This window comes from Dromiciops gliroides, chromosome 1 (genome assembly GCF_019393635.1).
Source record: "Dromiciops gliroides isolate mDroGli1 chromosome 1, mDroGli1.pri, whole genome shotgun sequence".
In the NCBI taxonomy this organism is placed as follows: Eukaryota; Metazoa; Chordata; class Mammalia; order Microbiotheria; family Microbiotheriidae; genus Dromiciops; species Dromiciops gliroides.
Window position 1 is genome coordinate 501,434,090 of NC_057861.1, and position 17,653 is coordinate 501,451,742.

Below are 17,653 nucleotides of genomic sequence, written 5' to 3' on the forward strand. Positions count from 1 at the left end.
GGAAGGGCCCTTCCTTTGGAAAAGGCAATTCGATTTGGTCAGCTTAGAGCATAGTGAAAAATCTAAGACTAGTGGGTGAAGGAGGCAAATTTAGGCTTGACTTAAGAGGGAAAAAAAGTATTCTTGAAAATGAGATTGCCCTAAAGCAGAAAAGGCGCTGTCTCAAGTGGCAGGAGGTAGGTTCTCTCCTACTGGAGTTCTTCGAACAAAGACTGTGTAAAAAGCGATTACTTATTTTTTAGAGGGATTTCTGGTTCAGGTATTAACTTCTGAAGTCCCCTCCAATCCCAAGATTGGATTCTCCAAATAAAGTAGCAACCTGATAAACACAGTCCTTTTTTGAACCAAGGTAAAAAATCAGCATAAATGTTTAAATAACATTCAATATTTGTTTCTGCAAGTCCAGATTAGTCATTTTTCCTCCCAAATTTCCAATTTTATAAGGTAGTAAATACTCTAAAATACAACAGGTTTTTGAGAATAATCACTCCCAGATTTTCTGGGTAATTACATTCCATTTTACTTAGCTTTCTTCCCAAATCTTTACAGCCCTTCTTGAATTTGAATTTCTATAGATTTGTTTTGTGTGGCTTACATCACCCTTCTTTTTTTTTCTCCTTCTTTCCCACAGTTTGAATACAGCTCCTTAGCTTATAGATTTTTCATGTAGGTTTTCTACTCATTTTGCTTCACAGTACGTTTTCTGATAAGATAAGCATTTGATTTGGATATTGTTTTTTGTCTACTTAGCATTGACTTGGTAGCTTTGCTCCAGAAGCCTTCTACTTCTAACCAAGTCTCAGAAGTCAACTCATTTGAATCTCCTCAACAGCAGGGCTTTGGCCAAGCCCTGGTCTTCACAAATTCTCAACACAACACTCAGATGGCATCAGGAACTAGCAACTCGAGTACCGTCAACTCTTATTCTCCCAGAGTCTGGTAACTGATTTTTATTTCAATATGCAATTTCAAGGAATGTATATAACATTTATACTACAATCATCCATATTCTGGAACTTATTCAGAGCCTTGCCAGTCAGATTTGGGAAACAAAATTTTTTGTAGTCCAGGAGACAGTGATGTGATAGTTTCCAAGCACATATCTGATTATTGTATGTTGAAATCCATATATCTCTGAGTTTTCTGGACTAATGAGAAGATATAATTTAATAAAATGGTTGTATTTTCTCAGAACACTATTATTATTATTATTTTTTTTATGTTTTTGGTGAGGCAATTGGGGTTAAGTGACTTGCCCAGGGTCACACAGATAGTAAGTGTTAAGTGTCTGAGGCCGGATTTGAACTCAGATACTCCTGAATCCAGGGCCAGTGCTTTATCCACTGCGCCACCTACCTGCCTCAGAACACTATTATTAAAGTTCCAAGTCTTATTAAATTGAAATTAGTATTTTTCTATTAATGTGAATTTGAGCCATGACCATCTCCAGTCTTAAAATGCTGTTATTTGTGTTTTTATTTTCCATGTTACTACAGATACACACATATGATTATTGCTTTTGGCATGTCAGAAGAACACAACAGGAATTGGTGGTGGTGGTGGTTAGCTAGGTGTTAAATAATAATACTAAAATTTTACCAAAGCTGGATTTTGGTACTTCAATGATACAGATTTAAATGTTTGTACATATTGAAAAGCTTAAGTGAAAAGGAATGTAGCAGGATTTTATTTTATTTTATCTTTGAGCTTAAGGGAATCAGTCATGGAAAGAACATTTGATGAAGTCATTGGAACTAGTATGTAGTGTCAACCTTGCTAACAAGCATTGGGATCTTGGAACACGTCTTTTTGTCTTTCTGTGCCTTAAGTTCTCTCATCTGGAGAATGAACGGATTAGAGTAATTTACATCTATAATCCTTTATAACTCATATTTAAACTTAAGTGAAAAGGAGTGTAGCAGGATTTTATTTTATCTTTGAGCTTAAGGGAATCAGTCATGGAAAGAACATGTGATGAAGTCATTGGAACTAGTTTGTAGTCTCACCCTTGCTAACTAACAAGCATGGGGATCTTGGAATACATCTTTTTGTCTTTCTGTGCTTTAAGTTCTCTCATGTGGAGAATGAACAGATTAGAGTAATTTACATCTATAATCCTTTATAACTCATATTTTGAAATTTTTCCAATCCTAGGTAGTTTGGTGGTCCTAAGTGTAACCTTTTTAGTTATTGTCCTACCAGCTTTATAGATGTTTCCTTTTATGTAATACGGCTATTTGCACATTTGGTAGATGAACATAAAGATTTTCCTACAGACTTTTTTGCCTTAACTCCATCATAAGTTATCCTTTCCTGATTTGAAACTGCTGGTGTCATAGAGCTGATGCATATGATGGTACTTTTGCTTTGGGTAGAATGGGGTGAAGCATGATGCTGTCTTTTTCCAGGTCTAAAGCCACTAGGATACCATGCAGCTTCTGTCTGTCCATTAGTTATTTTCACTTTCTTCCTGCCTTCAAGTGCTAGAAAAATTAAAAGGTATATAATTCCAATGCTAAATTTTTATAAAAAAAGATAAGAAATAAAACAAAGCAGATGAATGAGAAATCATGTAGTTCCTTCATTTGTACATTCAACTTTAACTCTGTTACTTTACCTTAAGCCCATATTCAGGCAACCCATGGCCCCAGGAATTGAAGGGGAGAACTATGGGACTAAAATTATGTTAATGGCCTTATGTAATGCAACTCTCCAAAACCTTCCCACCCAGAGACAAAGTTAAGGAGACTAAATTTACATATGTGAAATAACGTGAGGACAAAATAATGGTTAACAAAGTGCTACTTTTGTGTTACTTATGATAGATGTAAATAAATTGGAGATTATCTGGTACCATTTTTCTCAGATCAATAGGGACTTGAGTTAAACAGTGGAAAAAGATGTTAGCATATGAATAATTACTGGCATATGAATCTTTTGAATTGGCAAAGGGGTGTGTGTATGTGTGTGTATTTCTCTCTGTGTCTGTGTCTCTTTTGGATCTTTATGGAAACCCTGTTAGACGTGTAGTGTTATCCTTTTTTTTTTTTTTTTTTGGTGAGGCAGTTGGGATTAAGTGACTTGCCCTGGGTCACACTGCTAGTGTTAAGTGTCTGAGGCTGGATTTGAACTCAGGTCCTCCTGAATCCAGGACTGGTGCTCTATCCACTGTGCCACCTAGCTGCCCCTATTATCCCTATTTTTTAGATAAGGAAACCAAGGTCCTGAGATGAAGTGACTTGCCTCATGGTTACACAGAGAAGTGCAGGATTTGAACCCTTTCTTCCTTTCCAAGTTCAGCACTTCAGTAGTAAGCCTTGCTAAAAGAAATAGGGAGAAGTTAGCATGATTACCAGTTTAGCAACAGAATTAAATTTGTGGTATAGATCATTTAAGGATCATTAGGGAATAAGTAGGCGTTCATTCTCTGACTTAAGTTTTTTGTTAATAAGTAGACCATATTTCTTTCTTGTGTGTGTGTGGGGGGCAGTTGAGGTTAAGTGACTTGCCCAGGGTCACACAGCTAGTAAGTGTCAAGTGCCTGAGGCCAGATTTGAATTCAGGTCCTTCTGACTCCAGGGCCAGTGCTCTATTCACTGTGCCACCAAGTTGCCACAAAACACCTTACTTCAATTGAGGTGTCATCTTTACTATCACATAGCCACTGATTATTTTACCATTTTGTACTGATAAGTGTGGTACTAGCCACATTGCTATTTCTGTGGTTTGCTGTATTTATGAATTTTAATTGTCTCTTTTATCAGACTACTGTATAAAATTGAAGGCTTTTTATTTGAGAATCTATCATTTTGCTTCATTTTTTGTTATGTTAATATTTGATAGAAACCCTAAATCAGTTGTGCCTGGGATGATCTGCTTAAGTGAAACCCCGTCGTCTGGAATTACTTAGACTATTTCTTCCCTGTCCTTCTCTCCCCCCCCCCCCCCCCCCCCCCCTTAAATTTTGTCCTCTATTGCTGCTTTTAATCACTGTCCAGACCAGTTCAGGTTAAACTCTCAGGAACCTGAAGAAAAGCAAAGGCATTTCAGTGTAGTAGTTGCTATTAGTACTATCTTTATAGATAATTTGGGTCATGCATAATTAAGTATCTTGAGCAGAATTTTTAAAATAACATTCAATGATTATAGGTTTCTCAGGACAATCTCGTAAAATAGTAAATAATTACTATAGTCAGTGAGATTTACTTAAGAAAGGACATGTTTTTTAAAAGTACATAAATTATAATGCTGTTGGATATCTTTGAGGTCTAGTTACAGAGAGTTTGTGTCGGTGTATACCTAGCAGTGTTTGGTTTGGAACACAGTGACCTAATAATATTACTTGAGTCATTGAGTCATGTTGTCTGCTTTGATGTAGCTTACTGTTATTTGTTTCCAGGCCCCCTTTGAAGAATTTTTCAATTAGTCTGGTATTGTTGTGAGATATTCTGTTGAAGTGGCTGACACCCATGGATTTTTCACATGATGATGTTTCCTTACTTGAAGTATATCTCAGATAGTACATTCGTTGTACTTGCTCACCAAATTTTTCAAAAGTGACAACATTTTAGACTGTTGAATTTTGCACTCAGTCTTATTACCATACCTTTTGAATTACTCCTAGAATGTAGAACACCTTTTTTCAACAGAATTTGTTAAATTAAGAGTTTTGTTTAGTTGTCATACTTTATTAGAATGTCCAGAATATGGGGTTGTTTTTTTTTTCAGGCTGGTTTCAAAAATAATGATGAATTGAATTTCATGTTTTTAAATATTGATGAAAACTTGTCTATTTCACATCTTGCATAAAAATTCTTCCTTCTTGAGAACATCCTTTTTTCTTCCCCCTCTATACAGTCTTCAGTTCTTGGTTCTGGGTTTGGAGAGCTTGGGTCCTCAAAGATGGCAAACCCCACTGGTTCCCAGCTCTTGGACCAGTTGAAATCTCCAAGTTTGGGCCAGTTCAGCACGCAGAGTTCACAACAAAACAGCACGAGTCCTCCTACAACCACTTCAGCTTGGGATCTTAAACCCCCAGTTCCCCAGTCCTCTATAATGAATCAGTTTGGTAAGTGTATGAATTTTCTATTATAGATAATCAGCTCAATCCTTGTCATACTTTCAGTGTGGAGAAGCATGATACTTATTAATGTTTATATTACACATATACTGGGCAACTAGGTGGGCACAGCGGATAAAGCACCGGCCCTGGATTCAGGAAGACCTGAGTTCAAATCCAGCCTCAGACACTTGCCACTTACTAGCTGTGTGGCCCTGGACAAGTCACTTAATCCCCGTTGCCCTGTGCCACCTGCCCCCTCCCCTTCCCCCCAAATTACACATAGACTCTGGAAACAATATTATATAGCAAATTACAGCCACAGAATTTTATGCTAAATTTAAGGGAACATAATTTTTATCAGAGCTTTAAAAAATAATTGGCATTGGCAAAGGTGGTGGGGTTTTTGTTTGTTTTGCCAGGGCCAAGGAGAGAAAGGCCTTATACTATAGTATATGTTAAATGTGTGTGCGGAGATGCATATTCTATAACAGGGAATAACAATTCATTTATATTCCCCAGCATAAGGAAGGATTGCATAATAGTTTAAAAAAATTCTAAGCAAACATATCCTATGTATATAGGAAGAAGGGTCATAGAATACAGTATAATAGTCACTGAAATGAATTACAGTGTTAGTCCCTACAATACCCATTGGTATCGCAGACTCAACCTGTTCATAATTCAGCAAAATACTGTTAAGTTCTGTTCTATGATGACTTATAAAAATGTCATTCAGACAGCTCATTTCGATGTTTTGGGTTGTGCTTTGTAGGAAAGATGTGAGAAACAGAGTTTGAGAGACTTGGTCCTATTCTTATGGAACTGCTTTTGCTTTTGCCTTGCTTTTAAATTTAGCTCCTGAAAGTGATCTGGGATTTTTCTTCAGAACTGGCAAACTTAAACTGGTTCCTCCCCTGGTTTTCAGGTTTTCTTATGCTTTCTTTAAAATTATGTTCTTGGGGCAGCTGGGTGGCACAGTGGATAAAGCACCAGCCCTGGAATCAGGAGGACCTGAGTTCAAATCCGGCCTCAGACACTTGACCCTTTCTAGCTGTGTGACCCTGGGCAAGTTACTTAACCCCCATTGCCCCGCCAATAAATAAATAAATAATTTATTTGTGTTCTTTCTGTATCTAGGTAGCATTTAAACTGTACTAGGTGTTAAAAGGTTAGTCATATGAATTGCAGTTTCAAACACTGGCATCACCAGGAGTACCATCAAAACATGGAAGTAGTCTTAAATCATTTTACTAGGGCAGCTAGGTGGCGCTGCAGTGGATAAAGCACTGGCCCCTGGAGTCAGGAGGACCAGCTTTCAAATGTGGCCTCAGACACTTTGACACTTATTAGCTGTGGCAAGTCATTTAACCCTCATTGCCCCACTCACTCTCCTCCCCTCCCACTCCCCCAATCATTTTACTGAAGAGGGTATGGTTGCTTTTTCCTATAACCAAGTTGGTGGTTTCAATACAATTCATTGAATTTCACCTAAATTTTGTTGCTATTAACATTTTCACATATACTATAGACACGAGTCTTTTCAAATATTCTTTTGAAGTGATCACGTATCTTTAACATGATCTTTTCCCTACCATATGTGGAAGGAAAACCTTCCCCTGGAAGAGTGCATGTAGACTCATGTCATTATATGAAAATTAGGTAGACAAATATAAAAACATTAATTAATACTGGGTTGACTGAATTAGAAGGTGGGATGGAATAATTATTTTCATATTTCAATTCTACATGATAGTGGCAAAAAGAATAGCACACATGAGCAACTTTTGAGTAACTCAATGCTGGATATATGCTGAACTATTTTCCTCTCTGGATATTTGATAGACTTCAAATCTCAACCTGAGCCATCCCCAGTTCTGAGCCAGTTGAGCCAGCGACAGCAACATCAGACCCAGTCCATCCCTGTTCCTCCTCCTGGGATGGAGAATTTCTCCTCCCAGGTTAAACTCCGAGGAAAACTCTAGAGATAATGCCACAGCTGTGAACAAAATCCTGCACTCTCCCCCAGCATGTCTGCAGAAAACCAGGGAGTGTCTGCTCAGCAAACTCCGCCAAAACAGATCAAACCCCCAAAACGGAGAGTGCCACCATCTTCCAAGGTGAGTATCACCTAACCACAAGTTATGTTTACCAGAGGCCAAACTTTACAATGGAAAAGAATTTGAAAATTGAACATTTTCTCCTTTAGAAATTATTGTTTAAATTTTTTTTATACCCATGTTATTATACCATGTTAAAATTTCTTTTTGATTGACTGGACTAATAATATAGAGGAAAGTTAAAAATGGCAGGTACTAAATACTAGAGACTTTTTATATAAATGAGGAACTAGCTTAGTATCTATTTAGTTACCCTTACCTATAGATTAAGGTGAATTTTATTATATTGTCCATAGGAGATAATTTCTTTCTGAGAACTGAGATGCAAAATTATGTACAACTAAAGGAAAGTTTGTCACTGACATCATTATGAAAAAGATAACTATCCCCATACTGTTCATTTTTCTTCTCTCTCCCTAACCCCATTTCCCCCTTTCATACTTTATACTTCTCCATCAGCATTCACTGACATTTAAGGACTCTTGCTATGCAGGAAATTTCTTGAGACTAAAAATTATGCTAAACTCTGAACATGAAAAACATATATTTTCCCCTTACAGATCCCTGCATCTGCAGTGGAAATGCCCGGATCAGCAGATGTTACAGGGTTAAATGTTCAGTTTGGAGCTCTGGAATTTGGATCGGAACCTTCTCTCCCTGAATTTGGATCATCATTGAGCAATGAAAATAGTAATCAGGCCCAAATCAGCTTGTATCCAAAACCTGTAAGGTATACAATTGCCCTCTTCTATGTTTTAGGCTGTTGAATGTTATTTTTATTTTCTATGAGGTACAAACACAATTGAGTCAAAATGGCTCATGGAAACAAGACAGTTTTGTGAATTGGGAGTTGAAGGAGTTTCCTCTTGACAATGGGACTTTGAGAGTAAGCAGGCTTGTTTGGCTGCTATCTGAAAGAAAACAGATTCTTGGGAGGGAAGAGGAATGAAATTAAAGTTTCATTGTACTCAGTAGTATCTCCTACCTCCCAAAAATTTCTTTAACCAGCCTTTTTTTAGGCATGTGTTTTAATATCTTTTTTTTTTACAACCACAAAATTCCTCTGATTAAATATATATATATAAGTTCAAGTCAAAGTGAAGAAGGAATGCTTGCTTTTTTTTTTTCAAGATACGCTTGCTTGGGAATGGAAACATGAACATTTTAGCCAAGTCTGCTTACTGGATTATGCATCCTATTTCAAGAGAACATGAAGAAATATGTGTTTTGTTGGCAACAGTCATGTAGAAGGTAGAAATGATGCATCTTTCAGAAGGAATTCCATATAAGGATGGTGGGAAAGTTAGGGGTTCTCAAAAAGACATAATTGAACCTTTCAACAGCTCATCAAAGATGAAATGAGATGGTGACTTTTTTCCCTTGAGGACAGGAGAAGAGAAATAAGTTCGATGGTAGCAGGGCAATGGAGTTAAGGGGACACATATTTGTGTGTGCTTTTTTGTACTCTGTCTTTGGGAGGCATTTGCTATAGAAATTTTACCAAAATGATGCAGAAAAAAGGACACTTTTTCATTCTCACAACATGCCCTGTGTATTAAGAACACTCTCCCATGAGTTTTTCATGGAGAAGTTCACTAGATGGATTATTCATTATGCTAAAGTCAGAACCCAACATCTAAACCATTTTTGGGAGGGGGGGGTGCCTTTGGTTTCTAAATGAAGGTAAAGCAACTTGAGTAGTTTTAGAGTGAAGAAAGGGATTTTCCCCAAAAAGGGATTGAATTTTTAGGGAATACAAGTTAAAGGGGAACCAATCTTTTTTTTTTTTTAACCAGTCCTTTGATTTCATTGATGTAAGGAACTCCTTGTGTGGTAACTTCCCTCCATCAATCAGATATCAGCATCGCTGAGAGGTTAAATGACCTTTCCTGGGGTTGTCCAACCAAAATGTATAAGAGTGGGGCTTTCACTCATGTCTTCCTGATTTTGACACTTGCTCTCTGTCCACCATGCCACATTTCCTCTATAATTTTATAGTCCACAGTTAGAAAAATGAACAAATGTGTGGTGAAGATCCAAGGAAAAGAAAAAAAATTGCAAGGCAGCACAAATATTGATAACAAACAGTGGCAGTGACGATAGATCATTAGAAAAGGAAATAGAATGTCTATCTGCAGGAGAAAATAGAACCAGCTCAGAATGAGCAAAAGAATCTGTTCCTTGTCATATTTTAGGTTTTTATCATGATAGTAACAGAACACTTGGTATGATGTGAGACTGATGGGACCAATGTTTTAGCACCCTGGTATAAGAACCAAATACAGAGGGTACAGCAGATCTTAGAGCTCCATCCGTATAAGCAGCAGTGTATTCTAGCCTTGGAAAAATACTGCTGAATTGAACCTTTGTTTTCGCTATCTCCTCATAGTTCTGTGCCATGTAGGCCTTAGGGTTTTTTTCCTCATCTGTTCAGTTTTATTTAAATCTTTTGAAGATTTCAATATTGAATCATAATTTTGAGTCCATCTCTTGTCTCTTAAAAATGAAAACATTTAAGTCAACCACCTACCTCATAAAGGAATGCCTTCTATGTTATCCCTGACAGTTGATCATACAGTTACAACTTGATCAATTGGCAGTAATGGGGGAGCTCAGTACCTTACTATGCAGGGCTGAGGGAGGGATATGACTGATTTGTCAAGCCTCTTTGTTATTGGACTATTTTTAAAAACAATTATATTTGGTATGTGTTTAGTACATTTTAAATTAACACCCACCTGATTCCCCTGGTGACAGAGATCAAAGTTAGCTTAGGCTTTCTCTCTAACTGGGAAACTAGAACAGTATTGTTAAAGAAATTTGCTCAAGAATATCCAATGAAAAGAAAAACCTAAACCCATCTAGATTCTAGCCCATTACGAGATCACTAAGTCATTATAACTGCTCAGTCAGATTAAAATCTAGCTGCTTTTCCCCACCCCCAAGAACTGAAAAATATTTTAGGTAAAATGGCTTTGGCGAGGACCATGATGATTTCTCTATATTTAAATGTAAAAGTGAAGTTAAGCACAGTATTTAATTGATTTTAGAATATCGCTAACCAGTTAAAGTAATAAGGTGGTGGTATTTCATGAAGGAATCTGAAATGACATTTATTTACTGAGATGAAAATACTTTTACTTTTCCAGTGATCTTTAGATACCTCTTTGCCAATATCCAATACAGTAAGGAGTCGACCTATACAACCCTCCGTCATCACCTCTTCCAGTTTGCACAACTCATCTCAGAGCACTAGTCTGTCACAACATCTTCCTCCTACGACCAGAATTCTGTGCATAGCAGGATAGCATACCAAAGCTCCATGGCTCCATCGGAAACAACTTCTATTGCTGTCACAGTAAGTACCTTTTCGGCTTTCTTGGCTTGTCTAACATCTCCATATGCTTGTTCCTTAGTCTTCTGAAACGGAATCCAAAATGGAGCTCAGCTTCTCCCCCTAAATGTGTCCCTCCTACAAACTTCCTTATTTCTGGTGAAGGTTCCAACATATATCCAGTCATCTCAAGAGAGCAGCTTCTGAGTCCCCCATGACTCTTCCCTTTCCTCTCTTTCCCCATTCATTCACCCCCTTTTCAGGGAACACCTCTCACCCATTTTAATTACATAACATCTCTTATACTTGTTTCCTCCTTTCCCTTCACTCAGCCACCACCCTTAGTCAGGCCTCCATCACTTCTCACCTCAACCTACTAGAGTACTCTCCTAATTAAACTCCTTGCTTTTACTCCCTCCCCATATCCTCTCTAATCCATCTTCTAAGTAGCTGTCATTCTAATGTTCCTAAAAGAGATCTGGGGGGTGTGTGTGTGTGTGTGTGTGTGTGTGTGTGTGTGTGTGTGTGTGTGTGTGTGTTTACATTATATACAGTGAGAGAATTTATTTCTTTACATGCTTTATCCCTGAATAAAATATAAAGTCCTTGGATGTTGGAGATAATTTTTCATTTTTATCTTCATATGGCTTATACATAGTAGATGTTTGAATAAATGTTTGTGGGATTGAATTATATTTTTTTGTTTGTTTTTGTTTTTTGTTTTTTTAGTGAGGCAATTGGGGTTAAGTGACTTGCCCAGGGTCACACAGCTAGTAAGTGTTAAGTGTCTGAGGCCGGATTTGAACTCAGGTACTCCTGACTCCAGGGCCTATTCACTGTGCCACCTAGCTGCCCGAATTATATTTTTATAATTTTATAATTATATAATATTATAATTATATAATTATAATTTTATGTGTCAAGGTCCTCTTCAGGAATGAAGGACAAACAACAACAGCCCTCATTCTATCATTCCCCCTTTTCTTTGCTATCAGATTCCTGTATATTGAATGACCATCTATTCTGAGTTATGAATATTCAAATGAACAACAAAAGACTTATGAAGGAAGATGCTATCCATCTCCAGAGAAAGAACAAATATATGGAACTATTATATAGTTACACACACACACACCTACCTCTGGGAAGGAAGGAGGTAAAAAGCTAGGAAATCAAATGTACATAAAAAGATTCCTAAATATTGTATGTACAGGATGCTACTCATTTACCCATTCACACCTTTGATCTCCCCAGTCAAAGACCTCCTAATTGTGAAATCCAGTGACATTATCTCTCTCTCTCTCTCTCTCTCTTTTTTTTTTTTTTGGCTTCTTGATATTTCTGCAGCATTGGGCTCTCTTCAACCCATTTTTACTATTTTCTCACGCTTTGGTTTTTGTAACACTGTCCTCTTACAGTTATTCTACTTATCTCTTGATCTTCTTTTCTCCTTTTCTGGTGTCTTAATTCTCTTCCTAATCCCTACTTCTGGGTATCCTTCCGGGCTCTGTGCCCTACCCTCTTCTTGTTTTTCTTTACATTCCTTCCTATGACAATCTCATTTATAACCATGGTTTCAGTTTTCAGTTTATTGCCAGTGGGTCAGTCACTTTATTTCCAGTCTCAACCCCTCTCCCTCAGTCTTCCTCTATCTTCAGGTATCTTCTATATATCCTGATGGCATTTTAAACTCATGGATGTCCAAAGTGGAACTCATTACCTTCCCCAAACCTGTTTTTCGTTGGTGGTGCCACCATTTTCCCACTCATTTAGTCTGGACGTTTAGTAATCTTTTCTTTTTCCTTCCCCGTAACCCTCTATGTCAGTTTGGTTTCTACATTCTGTTGGTTTTAAATCTTAGGTATCCTTCCCATCTTTTCTTTTGACTCTACTCCCACTTTAGTTTAGACTTGGCTGATTTCCTATAATGGCCTCCTTGCCAATATTCTGTCCTTCCTCTGGTCTCTTCCCTTTTTCTAATATTTTGCACCTCTGCCCACTTATTCTTTCTAATGCATCATTCTGATTATGGCTGTCCCCTGACTCAGAAACCTTTAATCACTCCCCATTGCTCCATATTCTACAATTCAAGGACACCCACCCCCCCGCCCATTATCTAGCTCTAACTGACCTTATTCACCTTAGCTCTCTCTCTCTCTGTGTCTGATTTATTTTGTGCTCCAGCTAAATTCAACTATTCTCTCCTTTCTTACACTAATTCCTCCTGTTTGAAATGAGATCTATGTCTTTCATCTTCATTGACACCAGTTGAAATCCATACCTAACTTTAAGGTTTAAATCTGATATGACATCTTCCCTTAAGCCTTCTCTTGTATACTCTGCTGGAAATAACTTTTTTTCCTCAAATTTCTCATAGAATTTTATTTAAATGTATACTTTTGACTAAGGTACATCTTTTACCTTGTCATTTGAGCCATTAGATGGTAAACTGCTTGAGGGCGTGGTTGTTAATGCTGTTATATCTTTGTATTTCCTTAACACCTAGTATTCCTGGCAATCCTTGGCTTAAATATACAAGTATAGTGGTTTTCAAACTATTAATAGCACCATATAAAGTAAAGTTGATAGTTCAGTTTTTTTTTTGTTTTTTTTTTAGTGAGGCAATTGGGGTTAAGTGACTTGCCCAGAGTCACACAGCTAGTAAGTGTTAAGTGTCTGAGGCCGGATTTGAACTCAGGTACTCCTGACTCCAGGGCCGGTGCTTTATCCACTGCGCCACCTAGCTGCCCCTTGTAGTTTTTTTGTTACAAATAGAAGAGTATAAAAACTAGTGAGAAAAGATTAGTAAATAATGGTGGCATGTGTTTATTTGCCATTATATCTTTGAAACACTGTTTAAGAAATCCAGTGGTATATACTGAGAATGGCCATCTAGTGAACAAATTCCTTTTCTTTCTCTAAGAAGATTAGGAATTCCTTCTGTCCTAGCCCCCAACACTTTGATATATCCTCTCCCATCATTTTTCTTCTTGCACTTCTAATTTGTTTGTTTTTTGGCAATAACCAGAAATTCAGATGTGTTGAGAGTGCCACCTGAATCCAATGTTCCTCTGATACAAGGATATGCTTCTGGTCCTGAGAGTCTCCCTATAAACAGTTTAAAACAATTTTTTCCAAAGTTAAGGACAGTGACTTTGGGATTTCCTTCAAGTGCCTAGTGGAGAATATAATTAAATGTGTCCATGATCCTATGTCTAATAGTTTAATTCTTTGCTTATCCAAGGAAGGATGATCACTATTTATTAGATATACTTCTGATGGATCTCAGGTTACCTGGAAGCAACTGCTACCAGTTTGATTTTTTTTTTTCCTTGAGAAGATTTTAAGTGATTTGTCTTGTGTCCTGTGTGGCACTGAGCTATACCTATCAGAAAGAATAATATAGTATAGTTAAGATAGTTGATTATGGAGTAGCGGGGTTGAGATAGTATGCTGTGCTTACCTTCCATTAGACTATTAGTTCCTTGAGGGCAAGGACTGGTTTTTGCCTTTTTTAAAATCTTCAGTGCCAGGCACATAGTAAGCATTTAATAAATGCGTATTGACTGACTTTTCTAAGAGCATGTACCCAACAGTAGGAGCCTATGTGCCTATTTTTCCATTGTTTCTTCTGGAAAATAGATGTTCTTTTCTTCTCCACAATTTTTGTTGCAGGGAATGAAGAGAACTTGAGACTTAGAAGCAAGTTATATAGAAAACATAAAGGTGAATGAGATTATTCTGTTAAAAATAAAACCAAGGATTCTTGTCCTTAAATGTGACAGGAGAAATTAGAAATTTTGTATAATGGGTGTCTTCTCAGCTTGCCAAAGGATTATAATTTTTGTTTTAAGAGGTTTTAATTTTTGCTTGTCGTTATTTTTTTCATTATTTTTACTTTTTAAAAAAAGAAAATATGCTTTAATTAATGTGTTTAGTCAGTCACAATTCAGTATGATCCTTCTATTGTTACATTTCCCTTTATAAGATTCTGATTGAATATGATGTGTTACTTATTAGTTTATTTGTTATCTTACTCTAGGAAATAGTTCTATTTTCTCTGTATAAATACTTGGGTGTGGAAGGGGAGGGGTAAGGTATTTTTTTCTCCTTTCTTCTTGTTTTTGATTTTGTTGTTTCTTTGAATTTAGTTCTTATCTGTAATTTGTGATTTTTTTTTTTTTTTTTTTTTTGCTATTACAAACATTACCTTAAGGATGTCTCTTTTGAACTCTGGAAACATCTCCCAGCTTGATACTCACATATCCTAGCTGCTTTGAATATGCTATATTGCTGATGGCCTTAGTCACTGTAATAATTGTATATCATTGGAACAATTGTATATTTTGCTATTAGGATTCTGACACAGAGGGTTAGGATATATTGCTTGCCTACATGCCAAATTTCTGTTCTTTGTAGTTAATAGATTCTGTTTTTAGTTCCTAGCATTTTGCTTTCTTTCTTGCCTGGGTCATTAAAAAAAAAAATCAGATTACCATTTAGTGAATTTTTTAAAGGTTTTGTTTGTTTGTTTGTTTTTTGGTGAGGCAATTGGGGTTAAGTGACTTGCCCAGGATCACATAGCTAGGCAGTGTTAAGTGTCTGAGGCCGGATTTGAACCCAGGTACTCCCGACTCCAGGGCCGGTGCTCCATCCACTGTGCCACCTAGCTGCCCCCTTATAATAAACTTTTTTTTTTTAATTTTTTTTTTTGGGTGAGGCAATTGGGGTTAATGACTTGCCCAGGGTCACACAGCTAGTAATTGTTAAGTGTCTGAGCCTGGATTTGAACCTCAGGTCCTCCTGACTCCAGGCTGGTGCTCTATCCACTATAATATACTTTTTAATTAGTTTTAAATAATGTAGTGTCCATTTTTATATAGTCTGTGCTATTTAATTTTTATTATTCACATTCAAGGCAACTCGCCCTGCCACTTCTTCCCTTTTAATACATAGACTAAATTAACTTATTCAGTTAATTATTGTTGATATACCTTAGTGCTGCTCCTGTTGCTTCAAAACTAATTTTTACTTCTACTCTTTTCTTCCGATGCAGTATGGACATGGTGGTGTTCGAACTCAGCAAACTCTAGACAGTAAGTATACAAATGCTTTTTCTGATGCCTGAATTCTCAGGACTGCACAGACTTCAGCTAATCATTTGATTATGATATGGAGATCTTGTTACCTGTCGCTTATCAAGTAACCCCTAGAACATATACCTCTAAAACTTTGGGTGTCTTTCTGTGAGTCTTTCATTGGGAAAGTTAATTCAAGATGTATCATTATTTAAAAAAAAAAAAGATGTATCATTATGTGATTTCCATCTGCTTTTAGTGATTCCTGTGGTCATAAATGATAGTGTCCTAAGGAATCTAGAAAGCATTGCTAAAGATTTTAAAGAATGCTTGGAGAAGAAGCTGAAGATTTTGAAGGATCTGGTAATATTTGCATTGTTGTTGCCATCTGAAGGCCATACGGGACTTTCAGAGAAGAAGGGGCAGAATTGCAAAGTGAATAGCTGGGGACCAAGATTCAAAATATTATAGGCATCGCAAACTCCTGGTTAGGGATAAGGTATGTCAAGGACTTGAGAATTTATTAACTGGAAAGGAGGAAACAGGAAATGGCCTTAGATTAGATGCAACAAGCTGTATGCCACTTGGTGTGAACTCTAGTTATGGGAAAAAGAAGTAAGAGAAACACCTGATGTTCGCAGTCATGTAAAATCCTAGGAAGCTGGGTGGCACAGTGGATAAAGCAACTGCCTTGGATTCAGGAGGACCTGAGTTCAAATTTGGCTTCAGATATTTGACGCTTACTAGCTATGTGACCCTGGGCAGGTCACTTAATCGTCACTGCGTGCCTGCGCGCCGCGGCCCCCCCCCCCCCCCCCAAATCCAAGGAAGCTAGTAGTCACAAAACCCATGGCCTTTGAGATCTATACAAAGATGTAGAAAACCTGTAGTAGGAACACCCAGGGAAATGTAAACCGTGAATAAAATATTGCTCTGGATAGATAGAACTTATTCAAGAGAAATAGGAGAGGTTATAAAAAAATTGTTTTTTAGTTGCGTTTATGAGGGGGTCATTATAAGGCATATCTTCCTTGTATATTTATAAAAATAGACATTTTGAGGAAATCCAGGAATGGGAACAAAGCAAATATGAATAATAGAAAGAAATGGAAAGCAGACACAGAAACAGTATTGTTATCGATATACAACTGCTGCTGCTGCTGCTACTTCTACTATTACTGAGTGTAAGATTTAGAGCGCTACCAACCTGTTTGAGAAAGATATTGCCAAGGAAGCTCTACCATGAGGGAGAAAGCATGTGACTTTAGTGTTCGGAAGTGACCTTTTCAGGGGGTTTCAAAGGGTCAGTTCGGCATCAGGAAGTGATGTTTGCTCATGGGTCCTGTCAATCAGCTACCAGCCAATTAGCTTTGAGCTATGTGTGTGGACTGCTCTGTTTTCAGTTTCACAGGGGCTTCCAGGAGAAGGTGAGGAGGTAAATGGCCTTTTTTTGGGTTCCTGACCTCTGCTTTGACGGGTGAGATGTGGAGTGCTCTTAGAGATAGTTAGATTTTTCACACCGTCACTGCACTGCTCATCCTCACCAACTTCTGATGTACTTTAAAAAATACTTAAAATTCTAAACTCTTGCAAAGTTTCTAATTTAAGGCCACCAAGCATTAGATTTAGACATCATAGCTAGAATTTTAGGCCCTTGTGGAGCTAACATGAATTTAGCACAATTTGCAAAGTCCTTTACTATTATTTTATCCTCCCAACAACCCTTAGAGATTGGGTGCCATGGGGTACCTACTTGGTACAGTGGATAAAGCAGACCGGCCCTGGATTTCAGGAGGACCTGAGTTCAAATCCGCCTCAGACACTGACATTTTACTAGCTGTGTGACCCTAGGCAAGTCACGTTAACCCCAGCTGCCTCACCAAAAACAGAACAAAAAACGAAAACAAAAAAAACCTGTGTTACAAGAGATTGGTGCCATTTTTATCCCTGTTTATACGTGTCAGAGGTAGGATTTGAAGACTTCGGTCTTCCTGACTCCAAGGTCTAGAGCTCTTCTACTGCACCACATGGCTGTCTCTGTAGACCATGTAAACAGAAGAAA

General features: G+C 37.5%; 1 protein-coding gene and 1 non-coding gene across 2 annotated transcripts in view; both read left to right on the forward strand.

Annotated features, from left to right (window-relative positions):
• Positions 1 to 17,653, forward strand: part of UBAP2 (ubiquitin associated protein 2) — a 145,190-nt gene that overhangs the window by 95,443 nt on the left and 32,094 nt on the right. Inside the window, 9 exon segments of the mRNA XM_043997667.1 lie at positions 751 to 939; positions 4,400 to 4,430; positions 4,858 to 5,068; positions 6,905 to 7,179; positions 7,740 to 7,904; positions 8,976 to 9,012; positions 10,339 to 10,434; positions 10,437 to 10,537; positions 15,570 to 15,609. Of these exon segments, the coding sequence (XP_043853602.1) occupies positions 751 to 939; positions 4,400 to 4,430; positions 4,858 to 5,068; positions 6,905 to 7,179; positions 7,740 to 7,904; positions 8,976 to 9,012; positions 10,339 to 10,434; positions 10,437 to 10,537; positions 15,570 to 15,609 (1,145 nt within the window).
• Positions 1,065 to 1,149, forward strand: LOC122737854. Its single transcript, XR_006354607.1, has one exon. It is a non-coding gene; the product is annotated as a small nucleolar RNA SNORD121A (small nucleolar RNA).